This window comes from Zootoca vivipara, chromosome 6 (assembly GCF_965207765.1).
Source record: "Zootoca vivipara chromosome 6, rZooViv2.hap1.1, whole genome shotgun sequence".
Lineage (NCBI taxonomy): Eukaryota > Metazoa > Chordata > Lepidosauria > Squamata > Lacertidae > Zootoca > Zootoca vivipara.
Window position 1 is genome coordinate 92,658,753 of NC_142589.1, and position 20,554 is coordinate 92,679,306.

General features: G+C 45.9%; 1 protein-coding gene across 1 annotated transcript in view; it reads left to right on the top strand.

Moving 5' to 3' along the window:
* The window catches only part of LOC118086017 (calcium/calmodulin-dependent protein kinase type IV-like), a 46,002-nt gene continuing 25,448 nt past the window's right edge, over nucleotides 1-20,554 (top strand). The window contains exons 1-3 of the mRNA XM_035117220.3: nucleotides 1-229; nucleotides 12,661-12,739; nucleotides 14,997-15,059. Of these exons, the coding sequence (XP_034973111.2) occupies nucleotides 129-229; nucleotides 12,661-12,739; nucleotides 14,997-15,059 (243 nt within the window). The 5' untranslated portion in view covers nucleotides 1-128. The remainder of the gene's footprint in view (nucleotides 230-12,660; nucleotides 12,740-14,996; nucleotides 15,060-20,554) is intronic.

Sequence of the window (20,554 nt, forward strand, 5' to 3'; positions counted from 1 at the left end):
TTGCTTTCCCATCTCCGCCTCTCCCTCCCCGCCTGCCCATCTGCGATGTTTTAAGAGAGGAGGGGGGAAGAAGGCCAAGCGAAAAACCAGCCTCATCTCCGGAAAGGACCCTCACCTCTGCCCCAAAGATGCCCACCTCAAAGCCTCTAGAGGATGAGTTCTGGATCGAGGGATCCCGCAGGGATGCAATCCTTGAGGATTTCTACATCATGGGCCCGGAACTTGGCAGGTAAGGGGTGGCATCTATAATTCCTTCCAGCTGTTTTATTATTATTATTATTATTATTATTATTATTATTATTATTATCATTAGCAGCAGCAGCAGCAGCAGCAGCAGCAGCATGCATGACACTTTGGAGAGCCCCAAGCGGGTGGGAAGCCATCTTATGCTGAAGATCACTGGTCCATCTAGCTCAGTACTGTCTACACTGGCTAGCAGTAGCTGTCCGGAATTTTGGGCAGGCTTACGTGGAAATGCTGGGAATTGCACCCGAGACCTTCTGCGTCCAACGCAGGTGTTCAAGCACTAAGCTGCAGCCCTGCCGTGTGAGTTGCTTTGCTGTTTGGAAACTCACTGTAAGATTCCAGGCCTCATAGATTTGAATACAGGACTGGTTTTAAGTTGAAGCGTAACACGCCTTATACTGAATCAGGCTATTGGTCCATCTAGCTCCATACTGTCTACACTGGTGGGCAGCAGCTCTGCAGGGTCTCAGGTGGATCACTTTTCCCAACTTTGCTACGAGACGCCACTGGGGATTGTACCCAGAACTTCTGCAGGCATAGCAGCTGCTCTGCCACTGAGCTGCAGCCTTTCCCCTAAAAGAGAAGCAAGATTCCAGTCCTCATGTTTCCGAATAAAGGGCTAGTTTTAACAGGTGCCTTAAACTGAGTCACTGCTCTACTTATTATTATTATTATTATTATTATTATTATTATTATTATTATTATTATTATTTTGCATATCACCCTTCATCTAAAGATCTCAGGGCGGTTCAAAGCATAAAAACACAAAGTGCAGAATAAAAACAAGAACGAAAACAAAGCAAACCAATAAATAACCCTCCCCTCCAGAATATTAATCATCCCAAGACCTGGTTGAAGAGGAATGTTTTTGCCGGCTCCCAATGCCGGATTGATATATAAGCTAAACAAGCTGTAGCTTTGGGCCCCACTCTCTTGGGGGGCCCTCAAAAAAATTAAAGGGGAAAAACTGGATGTACATTTCCAAAATATAAGATAAAAAAACAAATAAAATAAAACCTATATACGGCAACAGTGTTTTGTGTTGTGTAGGCTCCTAGGATGTAAGTCATGGGCCCTGCCTGCTAGCCTGCTCCCTAAAATATCACTGGTTTGCTCCTTTCTATATATAGGGTGCCTACATTCTGCATGGATTGGTTGCATGGCAACATGCGCAAATGGCTTGAGATACCTATTAGGTCCATAAATATAGCATATAGCATATATTCAACACAAAAAACAGCGACAATTTGTTGTTGACAAAGGACAGCTGGACCTATAAAGGGCCCCATTACCTTCAGTAGCTGAGGGCCTCATCAAACCTAAATCCTGCCTTGAGCTTCTCCTATGTTCCTATTTAAAAAGGTAAAGGGACCCCCTGACCATTAGGTCCAGTCGTGACCGACTCTGGGGTTGCGCGCTCATCTCGCATTATTGGCCGAGGGAGCCGGCGTATAGCTTCCAGGTCATGTGGCCAGCATGACAAAGCCGCTTCTGGCGAACCAGAGCAGCACATGGAAACGCCGTTTACCTTCCCGCTGTAGCGGTTCCTATTTATCTACTTGCATTTTGACGTGCTTTCGAACTGCTAGGTTGGCAGGAGCTGGGACCAAGCATGTTCCTATTTAAATCCCCTTTAATCCCAATCACGAGGACTGGGCTGTTGCTGTACAGTGATACCTTGGTTATCAAACGGGTCGGCTCCCCAACAAATCAGCTCCCGAATAAGGGAGAAATGTGGGAGGGGATGAAATAAATAGGACGTCCCTGTTTTCATTGGAGAAATGTGGGAGGGTATGGAGTTATGCGACCCCCCCCCCAAGTCAAGGACATAAATAACTATACAACCTTTAGAAGACATCTGAAGGCAGGGTATAAATAAAAATAATATTATAATTATGATGGAATAGGCTGACCCTATTTTCATCAGAGAAACGTTGGAGGGTATGAAGTCGCGTACTCTAACCATGAGCTACGGCCCTGCCCCAAGGACCCTGTAGTACAAAATTCGATGGCCCAACAAAGTGAAGCTTTCCCATTGGGAAATGGGGCAGAGAATGTGTGTTAATTTCACGTACGGACTTTGGGCCAGGACATAGCAGTAGTAGGGGGGAGAGGCTGCTGGAGGGGGTGGCCTTGCTTGGGGGAATGCCAGCTACCCCCAACCATAGTTTTAAAGGGAGATTTTAACCTTTTACTTGTGGGAAGACAAAAGGAATAACGGGATCCAGGCAGGATTCAACTGAATTACTCATGCAGTTAACGGGGGGGGGGGGCTCTCTGGGTGGGTGGGGGTCCTTCTCCCCCACCTCCTGCCCCACTCAGCGGCAGGAGGGAGGCCTAAAGACAGCAGGGCTGCCTGGGCACATTTTGAAGCTAGTGAATTAATCCTGTCAAAAGAGGAAGCAAATGGGGGGGGAGCTGCCCTGAAGCCCAGAACTGAAAACTACCTGACGGCACATTGAAAAGATGTAACAAGTTTTCAGAGGGTCGTTGATTTGTAGGGTTAGGAGGGACCACGAGGGTCATCTAGTCCAACCCCCTGGAATGCAATCTTTCCCCCCACCCTTGATAACAATTTATCAAAATTCAAAAAACAACAATATAAAAACAAAACAAATCCATTCTAGCAATTCATATCATAAATCTTAACTAGATGGACTTCCCTCCACTCCCCCGCCTTGGTTCCATTGTATTACCTTATTCATGCATGTTCCTAGAGCCTTATATTCTTAATAGTCCAATCTTAAAACCTTATTTGTACAAGTGGCATCTGAAAGTTCTACCATTCTTGGGCAAGGTGATTGAGCGAGTAGTTGCTGAACAACTCCAGGCACGCCTGGAAGAAGCGGACCATTTGGATCCCTTCCAATCGGGATTCAGGCCTCATCATGAGACTGAAACTGCCTTGGTCGCACTGGTTGATGATCTCCGGCGGGCTAGGGACAAAGGTGAGAGCTATTTCCTAGTTCTGCTGGATCTCTCAGTGGCCTTTGACACCATTGACCATAACATCCTTCTGGACTGTCTAGAGGGGCTGGGAGCTGCGGGCACTGTTAGACAGTGGTTCCGCTCCTTCCTTCTGGGCCGTGTTCAGAAAGTGGTGGTGGGGGATGTGTGTTCAGACCACTGGGCTCTCACTTGTGGGGTGTCTCAGGGTTCCGTGCTCTCCCCCATGCTTTTTAATATCTATATGAAGCCGCTGGGAGAGATCATCAGGGGGTTTGGGCTGGGTGTTCATCAGTATGTGGATGACACCCAGCTCTACCTCTCTTTTAAATCAGAACCAGTGAGGGCGGTGAATGTCCTGTGTGAGTGCCTGGAGGCGGTTGGAGGATGGATGGCGGTTAACAGATTGAGGTTGAATCCTGACAAGACTGAAGTACCGTACTGTTTTTTGGGGACAGGGGGCGGGCAGGTGTGGGGGACTCCCTGGTCCTGAATGGGATAACTGTGCCCCTGAGGGACCAGGTGCGCAGCCTGGGAGTCATTTTGGACTCACAGCTGTCCATGGAGGTGCAGGTCAACTCCGTGTCCAGGGCAGCTGTTTATCAGCTCCATCTGGTACGCAGGATGAGACGCTATCTGCCCACGGACTGTCTGGCCAGAGTGGTGCATGCTCTGGTTATCTCCCGCTTGGACTACTGCAATGCGCTCAACGTGGGGCTCCCTTTGAAGGTGACCCGGAAACTACAATTAATCCAGAATGCGGCAGCCAGACTGGTGACTGGGAGCGGCCGCCAGGACCACATAACACCGGTCCTGAGAGATCTACATTGGCTCCCAGTACATTTCCGAGCACAATTCAAAGTGTTGGTGCTGACCTTTAAAGCCCTAAACGGCCTCAGTCCTGTATACCTGAAGGAGTGTCTCCACCCCCATTGTTCAGCCCAGACACTGAGATCCAGCGTGAGGGCCTTCTGGCGGTTCCCTCACTGCGAGAAGCAAAGCTACAGGGAACCAGGCAGAGGGCCTTCTCTATAGTGGCACCCGCCCTGTGGAACGCCCTCCCATTAGAAGTCAGAGAGATAAACAACTACCTGACATTTAGAAAATACCTAAAGGCAGCCCTGTTTAGGGAAGTTTTTAGTCTGTGATATTTTAATGTATTTTGATGTGTGTTGGAAGCCGCCCAGAGTGGCGGGGGAGACCCGGCCAGATGAGCGGGGTATAAATAATATATTATTATTATTATTATTATTATTATTATTATTATTATTATTATTATTGTATAAATCTATTAACAACCCTTTAAAAATATGCATTAAACATTTCCCTTTTTTAAAGAAGAACAATATCCCTCTATTTGGGGGGAATCAAATTGCCCAATATGTCCTGCATAGTTCACTACCAGTAATTAGTTTTTACCCATCTTATTGGTGGCTCCTTCCTTCTGTAGGGATGCAATGCAGGCATCTTTCACCTAGTGTGGGACTTGAACCCGCGACCCTGAGATTCAGAGTCTCACGCTCTACCAACTGCGCTTTTGTTGTTTAGTCGTGTCCGACTCTTCGTGACCCCATGGACCATAGCAGGCCAGGCACTCCTGTCTTCCACTGCCTCCCGCAGTTTGGTCAAACTCGTGTTCGTAGCTTCGAGAACACTGTCCAAGCATCTCATCCTCTGTCGTCCCCTTCTCCTAGTGCCCTCCATATTTCCCAACATCAGGGTCTTTTCCAGGGAGTCTTCTCTTCTCATGAGGCGGCCAAACTATTGGAGCCTCAGCTTCACGATCTGTCCTTCCAGTGAGCACTCAGGGCTGATTTCCTTAAGAATGGATAGGTTTGATCTTCTTGCAGTCCATGGGACGCTCAAGAGTCTCCTCCAGCACCATAATTCAAAAGCATCAATTCTTCAGCGATCAGCCTTCTTTATGGTCCAGCTCTCACTTCCATACATCACTACTGGGACCTTTGTCGGCAAGGTGATGTCTCTGCTTTTTAAGATGCTGTCTAGGTTTGTCATTGCTTTGCTCCCAAGAAGCAGGCGTCTTTTAATTTCGTGACTGCTGTCACCATCTGCAGTGATCAAGGAGCCCAAGAAAGTAAAATATCTCACTGCCTCTATCTGGCTGCCTCCAACTGCAGTATCCTGGCTGAAAATCAAGCTACCAGGAGCCCCTTTCAGCCCGACGGGGCCAGAGGGAAACGTGGGCAGGCTGGTGGAAGCCAGCTTGACCCTTGCGGGGTAGCCTGGGTTCTAAACACACTCAGACACACACACACACACACACACACACACACACACACACACACACACACACATCCTCTCTATCCAGGCAAGCAAGAGGCACAATCAAATCTCCAAGGCCACATTTCCAGTCAGGCAAAAATATTCAAGGAGGGGAGCAGACAGGGTTGGTGAGGGCTGTGGCCTGGGAGAGTTTTGAGGGCCAGGCAGCAAGGTCTGGAGGGCCGCATGTGTCTGAAATTGTCTTAATTCTTTCCAATCAATCAGACTTTCTTTGACCGTCAGTCAGAAATAAACATTTATCCATACAAAAATTAAAACATCAAACATCTAAAGGAACTTTAAACTTAAACCGACAATAAGAAATAGGATATACATTTAGACCCATGTCAATGCTGTCAATTTAAACAATCCACAGGCCTGCACTTCATTTATGATCTCCTTTTCCCACGACGATTGGAAATCATCCCTCAATATCAAGGGGGCCATGCCCACCAGGTTAAAACATAGCTTAAGCCATAGTCAGAGTTTTGCCTTCAAGGCCACATACCAGAATGCTTGCCAACTAACCTCTAATCTTGTGACCACACCTGCTACAGAAGGGGGTATCCTAAGGATGGCTCTAAGAAATCGTGATTGGATAGATTCCAATCTGAGAAAATTCCTATGGGTACCCAGGGAAATGCCCACCAACAGGAGGGGAAGGACTTTCATTTGAAACAGTCTCAAGGCAACTTTCACTGATTGAGCCTGATTCTTAGCATATAGCGATCTAATCATCATGGCTGCTTTAGATGCATTTGTTGTTATATACTCTCTATGAGCCAGAAAGGACCTATTTGATCGAATTACCGGTACTTGTCCCAGATATTTGAAACGGTTAAACTCCTCCAATGTAGTACGATTAATTGACCACGAGTGAAATTTTGGTCGGACGGAGAAGACCATAATCTTGGTCTTAGCATAATTAATTAGGTTGAAGCTCATGCTGTACACAATATTCATGGAGTGCTTGTAGCATTCTCCTCCCCTTTGATTTTCACAACTAAGGCTGCAAAACTCTGCATAGGAGTCAATCCCATTGCGCTCAGCAGTCAAGAAGCACTGGTTCGCATTCTGCACCTCTGGATGCGCATGCCTGTCACCAGAAACACGCCTGGGCGGATGTCTCACACCCCGGCAGAGCTGCCAAGGCCTGCTTTGAACTGACAATAACAAATCATAAAACAACTCTTGCTCGCTTTTTTCATTAATTCGAAGAGCATGCACCCTCTTGCCATTTTTATCCACAACCCTGCAAGACAGGTGAGTCTGAGAGGCTTGCCACACCTAAAGCCACACCCTGGGATATTCATGGCTGAGTAGAGAGATTTGAACACTGGTCTCTCTCAGGTCATAGCCTGACAGTCTAACCACTACACAACACAGATAGTAATGATGTTTAGCAGGATTTTTAGTTTCCTTGGGTGGTGTTTAATCACTTGGTGAACATTCAAGCGGCGGTGGCGGTAAATGCGTTGGGTCTTTCAGAAGCTCCCGGCCTGCTCTTTTAGTAAATACACATTGAGATGTGTTTTTAAAACGCTTATATTTGGGGGATATTAATCCTGATCAGTGCAGTGGCTGTAACAGAGCCGTTGGGTAAATCCTTAATTAGGGACATAGAGTCTCTCTCTCTCTCTCTCTGCCTCTCCCAGGGCGGGAGGGAGAAAAAGCAGATTTCATTTCACTGTTTCATTGCCTTCCTTTCAGTCTTGCCACCGCCTCCTTGGTGCATGCTCAGCCAAATTGAACAGACACCTTTGCCTTTGTTAATTTCCCATCTGGCTCATGGGAGTGAGAGAAGAACAGACACCTTCACTTAAGAGTTTATCTGCAATTCTGCAAACGCCCTTCCTTAAGCATGCCACTCCTCTATAGTCCCGGCTCCAGCCCCCCATTCACAATGTGCAAGGTTGCTCTGCTTGCAAAATTCAGCTTCCAAAGAATTGTAGGAATGTTCAGGGTGGCAGAAGAGGATATATTGTTTATTAATATCCTTCCTAACTTGCACTAGCAAGTTCCTTTATGTAGCAGAGTTACTTCCCCCTTTTTTAATATGCACAGCAGATAGCTGGTTGCAGGCTCGTGTGAGCCTCTCACTATTTTATACAACTCAGTGTGTCTCAGACTCAATTGTACGTTCCTGGTAAGTTCCCTTGAATCCCTCTTAAAAGAATAAAGACGCCACAATCTTATTCAAAGTCAATAAAAGAAGTTGACTCGCATCATCAGTTCACAGTTGGATCCCTGAAGGCAGACTTGGTTACAAATATGTACATGTGGATCTACCCCATATGGGGGAATAATCCCAGTGCTTCTGCCAGCTGAGAGCTAGCAGAGCAGTCCTAGCTAAAAGCTGGTCAAGCGAAGAAGGAAGTCAAAAAGAGAGGGAGGTGTGTTGCGTGACTCATCCTTTTGTTACCTGGTCAGGTAAGGTCACGCCCACCTATCACATGCAAAAGGCAGGGAGCTTCAGCCAGGAGGAACAGGAAGTTTCGACTGGCTGGACCAAACAATCCCTCGCATGTCTTCTCTAGCATTACAAGGAATGTTGTACTTGACTGCCTCTCATGGATCACATCCTACAAGAATTTCAACTTACCTATCTTCTTCGTCTTATTTTTTTTACCCCCCTTTATAACTTTCCATGCGCAGGGAGAATATGTCAGGTGATTCTCAGCGTAATGCATGAAAATGTGTCTGCACGGACAGTGTGGTGTAATGGTTAAAGTAGATGTAACCAAAGTGAGCAGTACTGCCCCCTGGAAGGCAGTGGAATTACCTCGTTGGACACTAAGAGGCTTGGGAGCAGCAGAGGAGCGTTGGAGGTGTAAATCAGACTTTAAAAATCTGAATTAATGTGCTATTAATTGTTACTGTTTGGAATTTTGCTGTCCTTAGTGGGTTGTGCAAAAGCACTATCCTGAATGTTTTTTTATAGGGTAGGGTGTGAGTGGGGATGAATTTATGGAGCCCATGGAGGCAAAAAAGTTAGGGAACAATTGAGTTAGAGGGTCAGGCTAGGAATTGAGAGAGTCGGGTTCAAAGTCCTGCCCAGCCATGAGGCTTGCCAAGTGATGTTGGACTGGTCCTAATCTCTGAGATCTCCTACCTTGCAGGATTGTTGTGAGATTAAAGAGGAGTGTGGAGGTAGAACCCTTTCTCTGATTAAATCAGCCTGCTATTCTGAATTCGTGGCCTGGATCAAAATTCTAAGAAACAAAAAAACCAACAGCCAGTGGTCAGAATAAGTGCAGCTTCAAAAGGTTCTGGCTGCTGTTTGGATTCAAAATCGTGTTCAACTGTATCCAAAAAAAGACAAAAACATTTCCCTCGATCGCAGGATCAGTCACATTACATTTTGTGCAACGTGCTAAGAGCTGCTCAAATGCATCATGTGAATAAGCAACTTTCCAAAATCTATAGTCGGACATGAGGACCAGAAGCTTGCTTTATTTTGAAAATGCCAGGAGTTCCGTGGCAGATCCGCTGCCAGTTAGTGAGCTCGTTGAACTAATGCAAACCTTCCAAACTCCCTGGTTTAAACGGGATGCTTCCCCTGAAGGCGTCCCGGGATCTGCCTTTGTCCCAGGGCACCGCGATTTCATGGGGCCCGAGGAAGGGGCGGTGGAAGAAGGCAAGCACTTTCTGGACTCCAGGAAGAAGGCACGAGGCTCTGAGGCAATCCTGGAATGCTCCTGGCTCCTTCCCAAAGCCCATCCGGCGGGAGGGCTCTCGCACCCTGTCAGAGCTCTACTGCCTCCTTCCCAAAGCTGGGCAAACACTTATCAGGCTTGGGGAAGGAGGTGCAAGCCCACATCCTGAATTTTACCAGCGAATGTTGGAGGCAGTGCCAGATTTACGTATAAGCTAAACAAGCTATAGCATAGGGCCCAGTGGGGCCCCCCAAAAAATTAAAGAAAAAAACAACTGGATATACATTTCCAAAATATAAGATAGAAAACAAATAAAATAAAACCTACATCCAGCCACAGTGTTTTGTGTTGTGTAGGCTCCTATGATGTAAGAAATGGACCCCACCTGCAAGCCTGCTCCCTAAAATATCACTGGTTTGCTCCTTTCTATATATAGGGTGCCTACATTCTGCATGGATTGGTTGCATGGCAACATGCGCAAATGGCTTGAGATACCTATTAGGTCCATAAATTACCATATAGCGTATATTCAACAAAAAAAAACAGCAACAATTTGTTGTTGACAAAGGACAGCTGGACCTATAAAGGGCCCCATTACCTTCAGTAGCTGAGGGCCTCATCAAACCTAAATCCTGCCTTGAGCTTCTCCTATGTTCCTATTTAAATCAGCCCTTTATTCCGAATCATGAGGACTGGGCTGTTGCTGTACAGTGGTACCTTGGTTATCAAACGGGTCGGCTCCCAAACAAATCGGCTCCCGAACGCCGCAAACCCGGACGTAAGTGTTCCGGTTTGTGGAAGTTTTTCAGAAGCCGAACATCCAATGTGGCTTTCGCTTTAGCGCAGGAAGCTCCCGCAGCCAATCGGAAGCCATGCCTTGGTTTTCGAATGGTTCCGGCACTCGAATGGCCTCCCAGAACGGATTAAGTTTGACAACCAAGGTACCACTGTATTTGTTTTGGAAATGACCACAGCCTACCAATCAGTTCAGACAATGCTGAGCTAGCTGGGCCAGTGGCCTGGCTCAGAACCAGGAAAGCTCCTGTTGCTCCTTCTCCACCAAAGATGGAGTTTCGGGCATTTTGTCAGCATCTGACGTCAAAGTGAATTTTGCTTATGTTGCTGGAAATTTACAGAGATGTGGGCAGGAGGAAATTGCAAAGGATCTGGGGAGGGAAGGGGCAAAGTGAACACAGCTAATTTTACTTTCCCATCCACCTGCTGCTGCAGATAATGAGGTTCGGTGGAACAGTTGCCAAAACCAGGCTATTATTAGTGAGAGGAAGTATATCTGGTACAGATTCCAGAGACGCCGCAATTTCCACCATCCTGCTGGATGTCAAGAGCGGCTGTTTCCTACCATTTCCATTTCACTTTTAATTTGCATGTTGCCTTTTCTATATTGCTGCAAGGCGGTTTGCAGCAACAAAACGTACAACGAAGACCACACACCTTATAATAATCTGATCCGATACAAAAAAGTCTGAACTTTAAAATGGAACAGCTTATATCAAATAAAGAAATATCCAAGAATCCACTGGGGTACGGTAGTGTGCAATAGAGTTAACTCTCAAGACATCGGCAAATAATGAAACAGAAACAGAAATTCACTCATAAGTTACAATAAATAATTACCAAGCTATGATCTTTTCTAAAACATTTTTTGATTCATTTTCACTTTTAACGTTTATCATCATACATAAATCATCAGATCTCAAGGAAATAAAACAACTACCTGACTTTTAGAAGACATCTGAAGGCAGCCCTGTTTAGGGAAGTTTTTAATGTTTAGTGTTTTATTGTGCTTTTAATTCTGTTGGGAGCTGCCCAGAGTGGCTGGGGAAATCCAGCCAGATGGGCGGGGTATAAATTAATGAAGTTTTGACCAAACTGCGGGAGGCAGTGCAAGACAGGAGTGCCTGGCGTGCTCTGGTCCATGGGGTCATGAAGAGTCGGACACGACTAAACGACTAAACAACATTATTATTATTATTATTATTATTATTATTATTATTATTATTTTGGTGGATATGCAGGTGTCCCTGGCTGCACCTCAGGAAGCCAACTCCCAGGCAGTGCGATGCACGAGCCGCTTCGCTCCCCCCCCCCCGAAGCATTTCTTGTCAGCCTGTGCTGATCAGCATGTAATCTCCACGTAAACACAAATTTGCCAATCTGCTCGGGAGGGACGGAGGCTGTAAAGTCCCCAGGCCTGGGCCAGACGGGGTCCCTTTCGGGCTCCAAAGCCGCTTAAAGGTTTAGAGCTTCTTTAGCATTGCGGTTTTTAATTAAAAACTGTTTTAGCAAAGTCAAGCCAGAAGCACGCATGAGGACTGGGGGCTGGTCTCTAAGTCCCTTCTGCAACCAGTTGTGTGGTTCCACAATCCCAGGAAAGGCCAAACTTCCCCATCCTAGTGCCGCCCCCTCCCCAAAAAGTTTGCTGGGTCAAAATTTGAATTTGGCGGTGTAGTTCTCCAAATGCACATACAGTGGTACCTTGGTTCTCAAACGCCTTGGTTCTCAAATAACTTGTAACCCAAACACTGCAAACCTGGAAGCAAGTGTTCCGGCTTGCGAACTTTTTTTGGAAGCTGAACGTGCTCCGTTTTGAGTGCTATGCTGAGGTCTGTCTGTTTTCGCTATTTATTTTGTGTTTTTGCGGCTCTTTTTTTGTTTTGTTTTTGTGACTGTGTGGAACCCAGTTCAGCTACTGATGGATTGATTGTGTGACTGCAGTACATTGTTTAGTGATTTTCCATTTTATGGATCGATGGTCTCGTTAAATAGTAAAATCCATGTTAAATTGCTGTTTAAAGGGTTGTTTTTAAAATTCTGGAGCTGATTAATCCATTTTGCATTGCTTTCTATGGGGAAGCGTGCCTCAGTTGTGGAACGCTGTGGTTTTGGAACGGACTTCCAGAACGGATTAAGTTTGAGAACCAAGGTGCCAGTGTATAAGGGGGAAAGTGTGCACTGAAAATGCATGTTAGTGGAATGTGCTTTCCACAAACGTTTACATGAGTCAAAACGTGCTTGTTGGGGTAAGTGTGACTTGACATCGACACCTGTAAAATTATGCCTGGCATGGAAGAAGTGGGTAGAGGAAAGTTTTCCTCCCTCTCTCATAACACTATAGAACTTGCGGATGAAGCCGAAGGTTGGAAGATTCAAGGGCAGATAAAAGAAAGCCTCTCTTCATGCAACCCAATGCTAACCTGTGGAACTTACTGCCACAGGAGGAAGTGATAGCCACCAAGTTGGATGGCTTCAGTTTTATTGTTAATTAATTTGAGGGTTTTTCTTCCCCTACGATCAAGTGGTATATAAATTTTTATAAAATAAATGAATATAAATAAACACCTCGATGTGGCTTCTGACCATTCCCTGGTTGGTCATTTCACCCATTGGGAACAGGATCTATTGCTTATGTTAAAAAAAGAAAGAAAGAAAAAGAAAAAATCATTCTGCATATACATTCTTTTTTGGGGGGGAATGTGTGATCACCTCTCTCTGTCCCCCGTTTCTTTAGGGGAGCCACGTCGGTGGTGTACAGTTGTGAGGAGAAAGGAAGTAACATCCAATATGCTGCCAAAATATTGAAGAAAACGGTAAGTGCTAATCCCATCTCTCTCCAAATGAGGAAAGATTAGATGAGGCTGCTTGTTCTTTGCAGGGATTCCCCACCCCACCCCGAGGTCAGAGTGGGACAAACAGGGTCTAAGACAGGGGTCAGCAACCTCGGGTCTATTGGCCGGATGCGGCCCACAAAGGCCGTTTATTTGGCCCACGGGCTGCCCGTGAACTGAGCTGCCCGCTCGCCAAGCCCCCTTCACACTACGCTAAACTGGCGCAGCGCGGCATGGGGACTCACCGAGCGGCGCCGGAAATGGGGCCTGCGCAGACACCGGAAATCACGTCTGTGCATGCCCAGACGCCATAAATCGCTTCTGCACAGGCACGATTTTCGGCAGCTGCACAGCTGCAGAAGCAATTTCCAGCACTGCAGACATGCGCAGGCGCCATTTCCAGTGTTGCGCTGTGCCCGTCCATGGGAACGATCCAGTCCAAGGCCGGATAACCTTACCGACGCCTGGTCTAAGAGAAGGGAGACCTGGGTTCAAATCTACACTTGAAGGTCACTGGGTGATCTCAGGCCAGTCACCATCTCTTAGCCTTAGCTACCTTGCAGGGTCATTTTTAGGATAAAATGTTGGGGGAGTGGAGAACTGTGTGTGTTGCCCTATTTTTTTCGGGGGGTGAGTGGGATATGAATAAACTCATAGTAGGCCAGTATCTTAATACAGTCTTACCTTGGTTCTCAAACTTAATCCGTTCCGGAAGTCCGTTCCAAAACCAAAGCGTTCCAAAACCAAGGCGCGCTTTCCCGTAGAAAGTAATGCAAAATGGATAAATCTGTTTCAGACTTTTAAAAGCAACTCCTAAAACAGCAATTTAACATGAATTTTACTATCTAATGAGACCACTGATCCATAAAATTAAAGCAATACTCAATGTACTATACTATAAAATAAATAAGACAGTATTGTAGATGATAAAAATTAAAAATATTGTTTTCCTTACCTGCACTGATGATAGTGATTGTTTGGATGGGGGGCTTTTATCCATTTCTGCAGTCACACAATCAATCAATCAATAGCTGAACTGGGTTCCACACAGTCACAAAAACAAATTAACTGGAAAAGCCACAAAACGCAAAATAAATAGCAAAAACAAAAGTGCCAAACTTAATCCATTCCAGAAGTCAGTTTAACTTCTGAAATGTTCGGAAACCAAGGCACGGCTTCTGATTGGTGCAGGCGCCCCGAAAACAATAGTCGACAGCCGCATCAGACATTTGGCTTCCGAAAAACGTTCGAAAACTGGAACACTTACTTCCGGGTTTTTGGCATTTGGGAACCAAGGCGTTTGAGAAGCAAGGTCCCACTGTATAATAAATGACTGCATACGGATTTCAGCAAACCTTCACTTTCCAACTCAGCAGTGTTCCAATCTCAGCTGTGATTTTTCCAAGGCATAGAAAAAGGAGGATAAGGAAGTGGTCCTGGGACCTGGGAGAAACCAGGGTTCAAATCCTCCCAGTAGGCCATGAGGCCACTGAGTGACCTTGGGCCAGTTGCTGTCTCTCAGCCTGGCCGTACCTACCTTGCAGGGTTGGTGTGGGGTACAACCACATTGGCTACCTTGAGGAAAAGGTGGGATATAATTGCAACGATAATAAAAGAAAAACAATTATTACAAAAAACAACAACAATACCTTATGTGGCAGCTGTAAGAGTGCCAGATCCTCCGACTGAAGCGGCCGAGCAGGCATATACAGTGGTGCCTCGCTAGACAAATTTAATTCATTCCACGGGTCAATTCTTATAACGAAAAATTTGTCTAGCGAATCCCATAGGAATGCATTGAAATTTTTTATTTTTTTATTTTATAAATTATTTTTTGCCGGAACGGAACGCATTAATTGAATTTCAATGCATTCCTATGGGAAACCGCGATTCGCTAGTCGAATTTTTCATAAAATGAATTCGTCTAGCGAAGCAACCTCTGCTCGAAAATCCTTTCGTTAAGCGAAAAATTCGTCTTACAGGGCGTTTGTCTAGCGAGGCACCACTGTATGAGGTATTATTAGTTATATACCATTCATATGGTCAATATGGTTTCCAAGCACTTTACAGGTGGAAATTCCATACGTGATTAAAAGACACAGTAACAAAGAGATTGGGCATTAAAGCACCCGGAAAGAAAATATGTTAAAAAAGCATTAACGAAGCAGTGCAATCAGAAATTCAATTTCGGGGGGAATGGTGGGGGGTCCTTGAGTTGCACTCTATTCTTCGCTTTCAGATCGACAAGAAAATCGTCAGGACCGAAATCGGTGTGCTGCTGAGGCTGTCGCATCCGAATATTGTAAGTTGAGCAGAGTTGGTGAAAAGTGCATGGTGTTTGGGAGAGAACGGGTGTGTAAGAGTGTGAATGACCTGGGGGGTGGGAGAGAGTTCCGCAGGTCAGGGGCCTACCACACTAAAGGTTTGGACCCTAAAGGCTTGGGCGATCGAGATGGAGCCTTAAAAGCCTTTTCCAATAGGAGAGCCTCTCCATGCCCTTTTCTGAACCTGGCAAGACGGAGGGCTGTGGCATAACAGCAGCAGCAGCAGCAGCAGCAGCAACATACAGTATTTATACCCCGCCCATCAGGCTGGGTTTCCCCAGCTGCCCTGGGCGGCTCCCAACAGAATATTAAAAACACGATAAAACATCAAACATTAAAAACTTCCCTAAAAAGGGCTGCTTTCAGATGTCTTCTAAAAGTCAGATACAGTAGTTGTTTATTTCCTTGACATCTGATGGGAGGGCATTCCACAGGGCGGGCGCCACCACCGAGAAGGCCCTCTGCCTGGTTCCCTGTAACCTCTCTCTTCTTGCAGGCAGGGAACCACCAGAAGGCCCTTGGAGGCATTGTCTGGGCTGGACAATGGGGCTGGAGACGTTCCTTCAGGTCTATAGGGCCATTTAGGGCTTTCAAGATCAGCACCAACACTTTGAATTGTGCTAGGAAACGTCCTGGGAGCCAGTGTAGGTCTTTCAGGACCGGTGTTATATGGTCTCGGTGGCTGTTCCGTCACCAGTCTAGCTGCCGCATTAGTTGCAGTTTCTGGGTCACCAAAGGTAGCCCCACGTAGAGCACAGCAACTGAAGCTCAATTTCAGACAGCGCTTCCCGGATGCTTAATGCTGCCTTTTGAAAGGCTGTGATTTGGGGCTCCTTGCAACCGGAGGGTCAGTGTCCTTCGTGACTGGCTGGTAAATCCTGTACACAAAGACTGTCTCTAAAATCAGCTAGGCATCCCACGGGGGCACCTGGGCCGTATCACCATCAACATCCACAGAGCTTTTCAGCTGCTGGATGTGGGATAATCCCCCAGGACACTCTCCTTATAATCCCTAATAGGTTGCCTTTAAGCTGCAAAGCGTGACGATTCAAATAACATCCCCACATATTGGGCTTCCGTGGCACATTATGGAAGTCTGCCGAGTTGCGAGATCGTATCCTTCTAAGAATTGGATGTTGCTCTGTAAAAGAGAAGTTAATTCCTTGAAAGGGGGAAAGCTGTCAACAGTTCTGGAGGTACAGGTCTGAGCATCTGAACCAGTGAGTGAAAGAGACCGGTGGAACAGGCCAAGTCCAGCATCCTGGTCTCTCGTAATGGCCAGCCAGATGCCCGTGGGAAGCCAGCAAGCAGGAGCCAAGTATAGCAGCCCTTTCTGCTCCTGTGGTTTCCAGCAACTGGTATTCAGAAGCTAAAAAAATTCTAAAATCTAAAAAAATGTAGTATAAACACCGACAACTAGGAAACACTGGCCTGCAAGCACTCCAGTTGGAGAACAGTCTTTCCCAAAGGTGTCCTGGGCTTTGAAGATGCTCAAACTCAGGACGCAAGGGAGAAACATGGTAAGAGGAAGGCATCAGGGCCGGCTCTAGGTAGACCCCCGGTGGCGCGGTGCACCAGGGCGCCGGGCCGGTAGGCAGGGCACCACGCAACGAAGCAACGCGGAAACCATGCTGCGCCCTGCGGGGGTGCCGGAGCAATCTCCATCCCTCAGCGCCAGGGCGCGCGACCTGCTCTAGACTGCCCTGGAAGGCATGCTTGGCAAACCCTCACCGGGATCCACTCCTGCCCAGAAACCTATGTCCCCACTGTGGAAGGACGTGTGGATCCAGAATTAGCCTCCACGGTCACTTACGGACTCACTGTGTTTATGGAAGAGAATCTTACTCGTCTACGAGGGATCACCAAAGACGACAATTCAGAAGATATGCTGCCTGCAGCCACTTAGGCAGCACATAGGCAACAAGGCTAGTAGCCACCAATTGCCGTCTCCTCCATGACTTTGTCTAATCCTCTTTTTAAACCATCCAGGTTGGTGGCCATCAGGCCTCTGTGGCCGCGAGTTCCCATCGTTTCACTCAGTGCCGTGTGAAAAATGACTTTCTTTTATCTGCCTTTCATTGAATGTCCACGTGTTCTAGAGTTATGGGAGAGGGAAACTTTTCTCTGCCCGCTTCCTCCATGTCCAGAAAATTCTATAAACTTCTATCGTGTCACTCACCTTTTCTGTAAACTGGAAAGTTCCACATGCTGCACCCTTTCCTGACAGCGGAGTCGCTCCACCCAGCATAGCTGCCAAGTTATCCCTTTTTTTAAGGGATTTCCCCTTATGCTTAATAGGCTTCCTCACGAGAAAAGGGAAAACTTGGCAGCTATGCCACCCAGGGGCAGACTAGGGCAATCTTTCGTAACATGGCACCCGTGTGCAAGGCCAGAACTTGGCGCCCCTGAATGGATCTTCTCAGTCACTGATCTTCTCAATTTTGCACCCCTTCACTTCGGAGCCCTGTACGGGGGAACAGGCCACACCACCCTAAATTCTTCTTGATGGAACCTTTTCCAACTCTACAATACAGTCAAACCTCAGATCCCGAATGCCTCCGTTTTGGAACGTTTCGGCTCCCGAACATTGAAAACCCAGAAGTAAACGCTCCAGGTTTTAATATATGTTTTAATTTTATGTTTTTGCTTTATTAATGAAAATAATGAAAATTATATATATATATATATATATATATATATATATATATATATATATATAATCATTATTTTCATTAATAAAGCAAAAACATAAAATGTAACAACATTATAATAGCCATTCTAAAGCATTTGCTCCGCCGGGCTCGTGACTTCCCTTCCTCCCTTCAACTGGTTTCTAATTTCCTAATAGATTGTATACGCATTTCTGCTGTCAGTTTCTGTCCTTCAATACATAGCAAGTCCTTTTATTATCCATGGTCAGATACTATTTTTATATTGTGTTGCAGGATTCATATCAACCCTGCTAGTGTCTTCACATTTTTGCAATGGTCTCTCGGGTACTCAATAAATTTACTCCAATCTCTCTGGAATTTCTGGTCACCTTGGTTCTGGATCCTCAGTCGGTTTGGCTAATTCCACATACTCCATCATCTTCATCTGCCACTCCTCAATTGTTGGTAATTCTTGTGATTTCCACCATTGGGCTAACAGAATTCTTGCTGCAGTGGTCGCACACATAAATAGTCTTTGGTCTACTTTTGTAATCTCTTCTCAACCCAAGCAAAAACGCTTCCGGTTTTTGGGGAAGGTATATTTCAACATACTAGATGAATCCCAAGCCGGAATTAAGATTGCCGGAAGAAATATCAACAACCTCAGATATGCAGATGACACAACCTTGATGGCAGAAAGTGAGGAGGAATTAAAGAACCTTTTAATGAGGGTGAAAGAGGAGAGCGCAAAATATGGTCTGAAGCTCAACATCAAAAAAACCAAGATCATGGCCACTGGTCCCATCACCTCCTGGCAAATGGAAGGGGAAGAAATGGAGGCAGTGAGAGATTTTACTTTCTTGGGCTCCTTGATCACGGCAGATGGTGACAGCAGTCACGAAATTAAAAGACGCCTGCTTCTTGGGAGAAAAGCAATGACAAACCTAGACAGGGTACGGCTTATATTTGGGGCAATACGGTAGTACGGTATGTATTAAAACCTGCTGGCTTTATGTATCTGCGTAGGCTTGCCTTACTGAACAGGTTTTTAGCAGGGGCTGAAGGCAGCTGCATCCTAATAAAATAAACAGTCAAACAATATATATATATATTTAAAAACCAGAACAAAACAAGCATAACAGCAACTTGAAGGACAAACAGCCATTATTCCAAGCTTTTGTTGACCTAATTTTTTGCTCTAATAACCAACAGTTTCAGGGGGTGGTGGTTTAGGATTTCCACATGCACCCCTCACATTTGCAAGCTTCTTTGTTCAGTCAGATGTTTGTTCATATATATATATATGGAATTCCATTTCTGTTATTTACCCTTTTGCGACTCCTATCTCCAGCCTCCCCTGCTTGCAGGCGGCTGATAGGGAGCGATAATAGGATTGTAAACTTCTGAAGTTAATAAGAGATTGCGCCGCCACGTATTAAGGGAAGGGGGGGAGCATTAAGCCTCTTCCTTCTTCTTCCAGCGTCACTTACACGGCAGGATCTTTCCAGCAGCCTCCCAAGCAGCTGCGGTTTTAATCATGAAAGTGCCATGAAATGTGCGGTGTCACCAAAAGTATAAAGAAACCGTGACATTTTCTTGTTTTCTTCTCTCTCTCTTTTTTAACACATTTGCAAGTCTCCCCCCCCCTTTTCCTGGAGGGGAGGGAAAAAACGCACTCACAACCCTCTAATTCCAGGTGTGCTGTGCTGCTGTTAAGAATGCAAGCAGGAAATCTCCTTTGCTGGAAAGGTGTGGGGTGTGGGTGTGGGTGTCTATACACACACACACACACAGAGAGAGAGAGAGAGAGAGAGAGAGAGAGAGAGAGAGAGAGTGGTACCTTGGTTCTCAAACTTAATCCATTCCGGAAGTCTGTTCCAAAACCAAAGCGTTCCAAAACCAAGGCACACTTCCCCATAGAAAGGAATGCAAAACGGATTATCATATTGTTCTATGTATAAGACTAGGGTTTTTTCCTAAAATATAATGTCCAAAATTTGGGGGCATCTTAAACACAGATAGATCTCCCCCCCTTTTCCCCTTAGAGTCCCCAAAAATAGGGGGCGTCTTATACATGGGGGTGTCTTATAGGCAGAAAAATCTGTTCCAGACTTTTAAAACCCCTAAAACAGCAAATTAACATGAATTTTACTATCTAACCAGACCATTGATCCATAAAATGACAGCAATAATCAATGTACTGTACTATAAAATAAATAAGACAGTATTGTAGATGAAGATAAAGTATTGTAGATGTAGTACAATCTACAGTATTGTAGATGTAGATAAAGGGACCCAGGTGGCGCTGTGGTTAAACCACTGAGCCTAGGGCTTGCTGATCAGAAGGCCGGCGGTTCGAATCCCTGTGACGGGGTGAGCTCCTGTTGCTTGGTCCCAGCTCCTGCCAACCTAGCAGTTCGAAAGCACGTCAAAATGCAAGTAGATAAATAGGAACCGCTACAGCGGGAAGGTAAACGGTGTTTCCATGTGATGCTCTGGTTTGCCAGAAGCGGCTTTGTCATGCTGGCCACATGACCTGGAAGCTATACGCCGGCTCCCTCGGCCAATAATGCGAGATGAGCGCGCAACCCCAGAGTCGGTCACGACTGGACCTAATGGTCAGGGGTCCCTTTACCTTTACCTTTTATTGTAGATGATAAAAATGAAAATTAAAAAAATTTCTTACCTACACTGATGATAGCAATTGTTTGGATGGGGGGCTTTTATCCATTTCCACAGTCACACAAGCAATCAAGTAATCAATCAGTAGCTGAACTGGGATCCACACAGTCACTAAAACAAATTACGTACCTGGAAAAGCC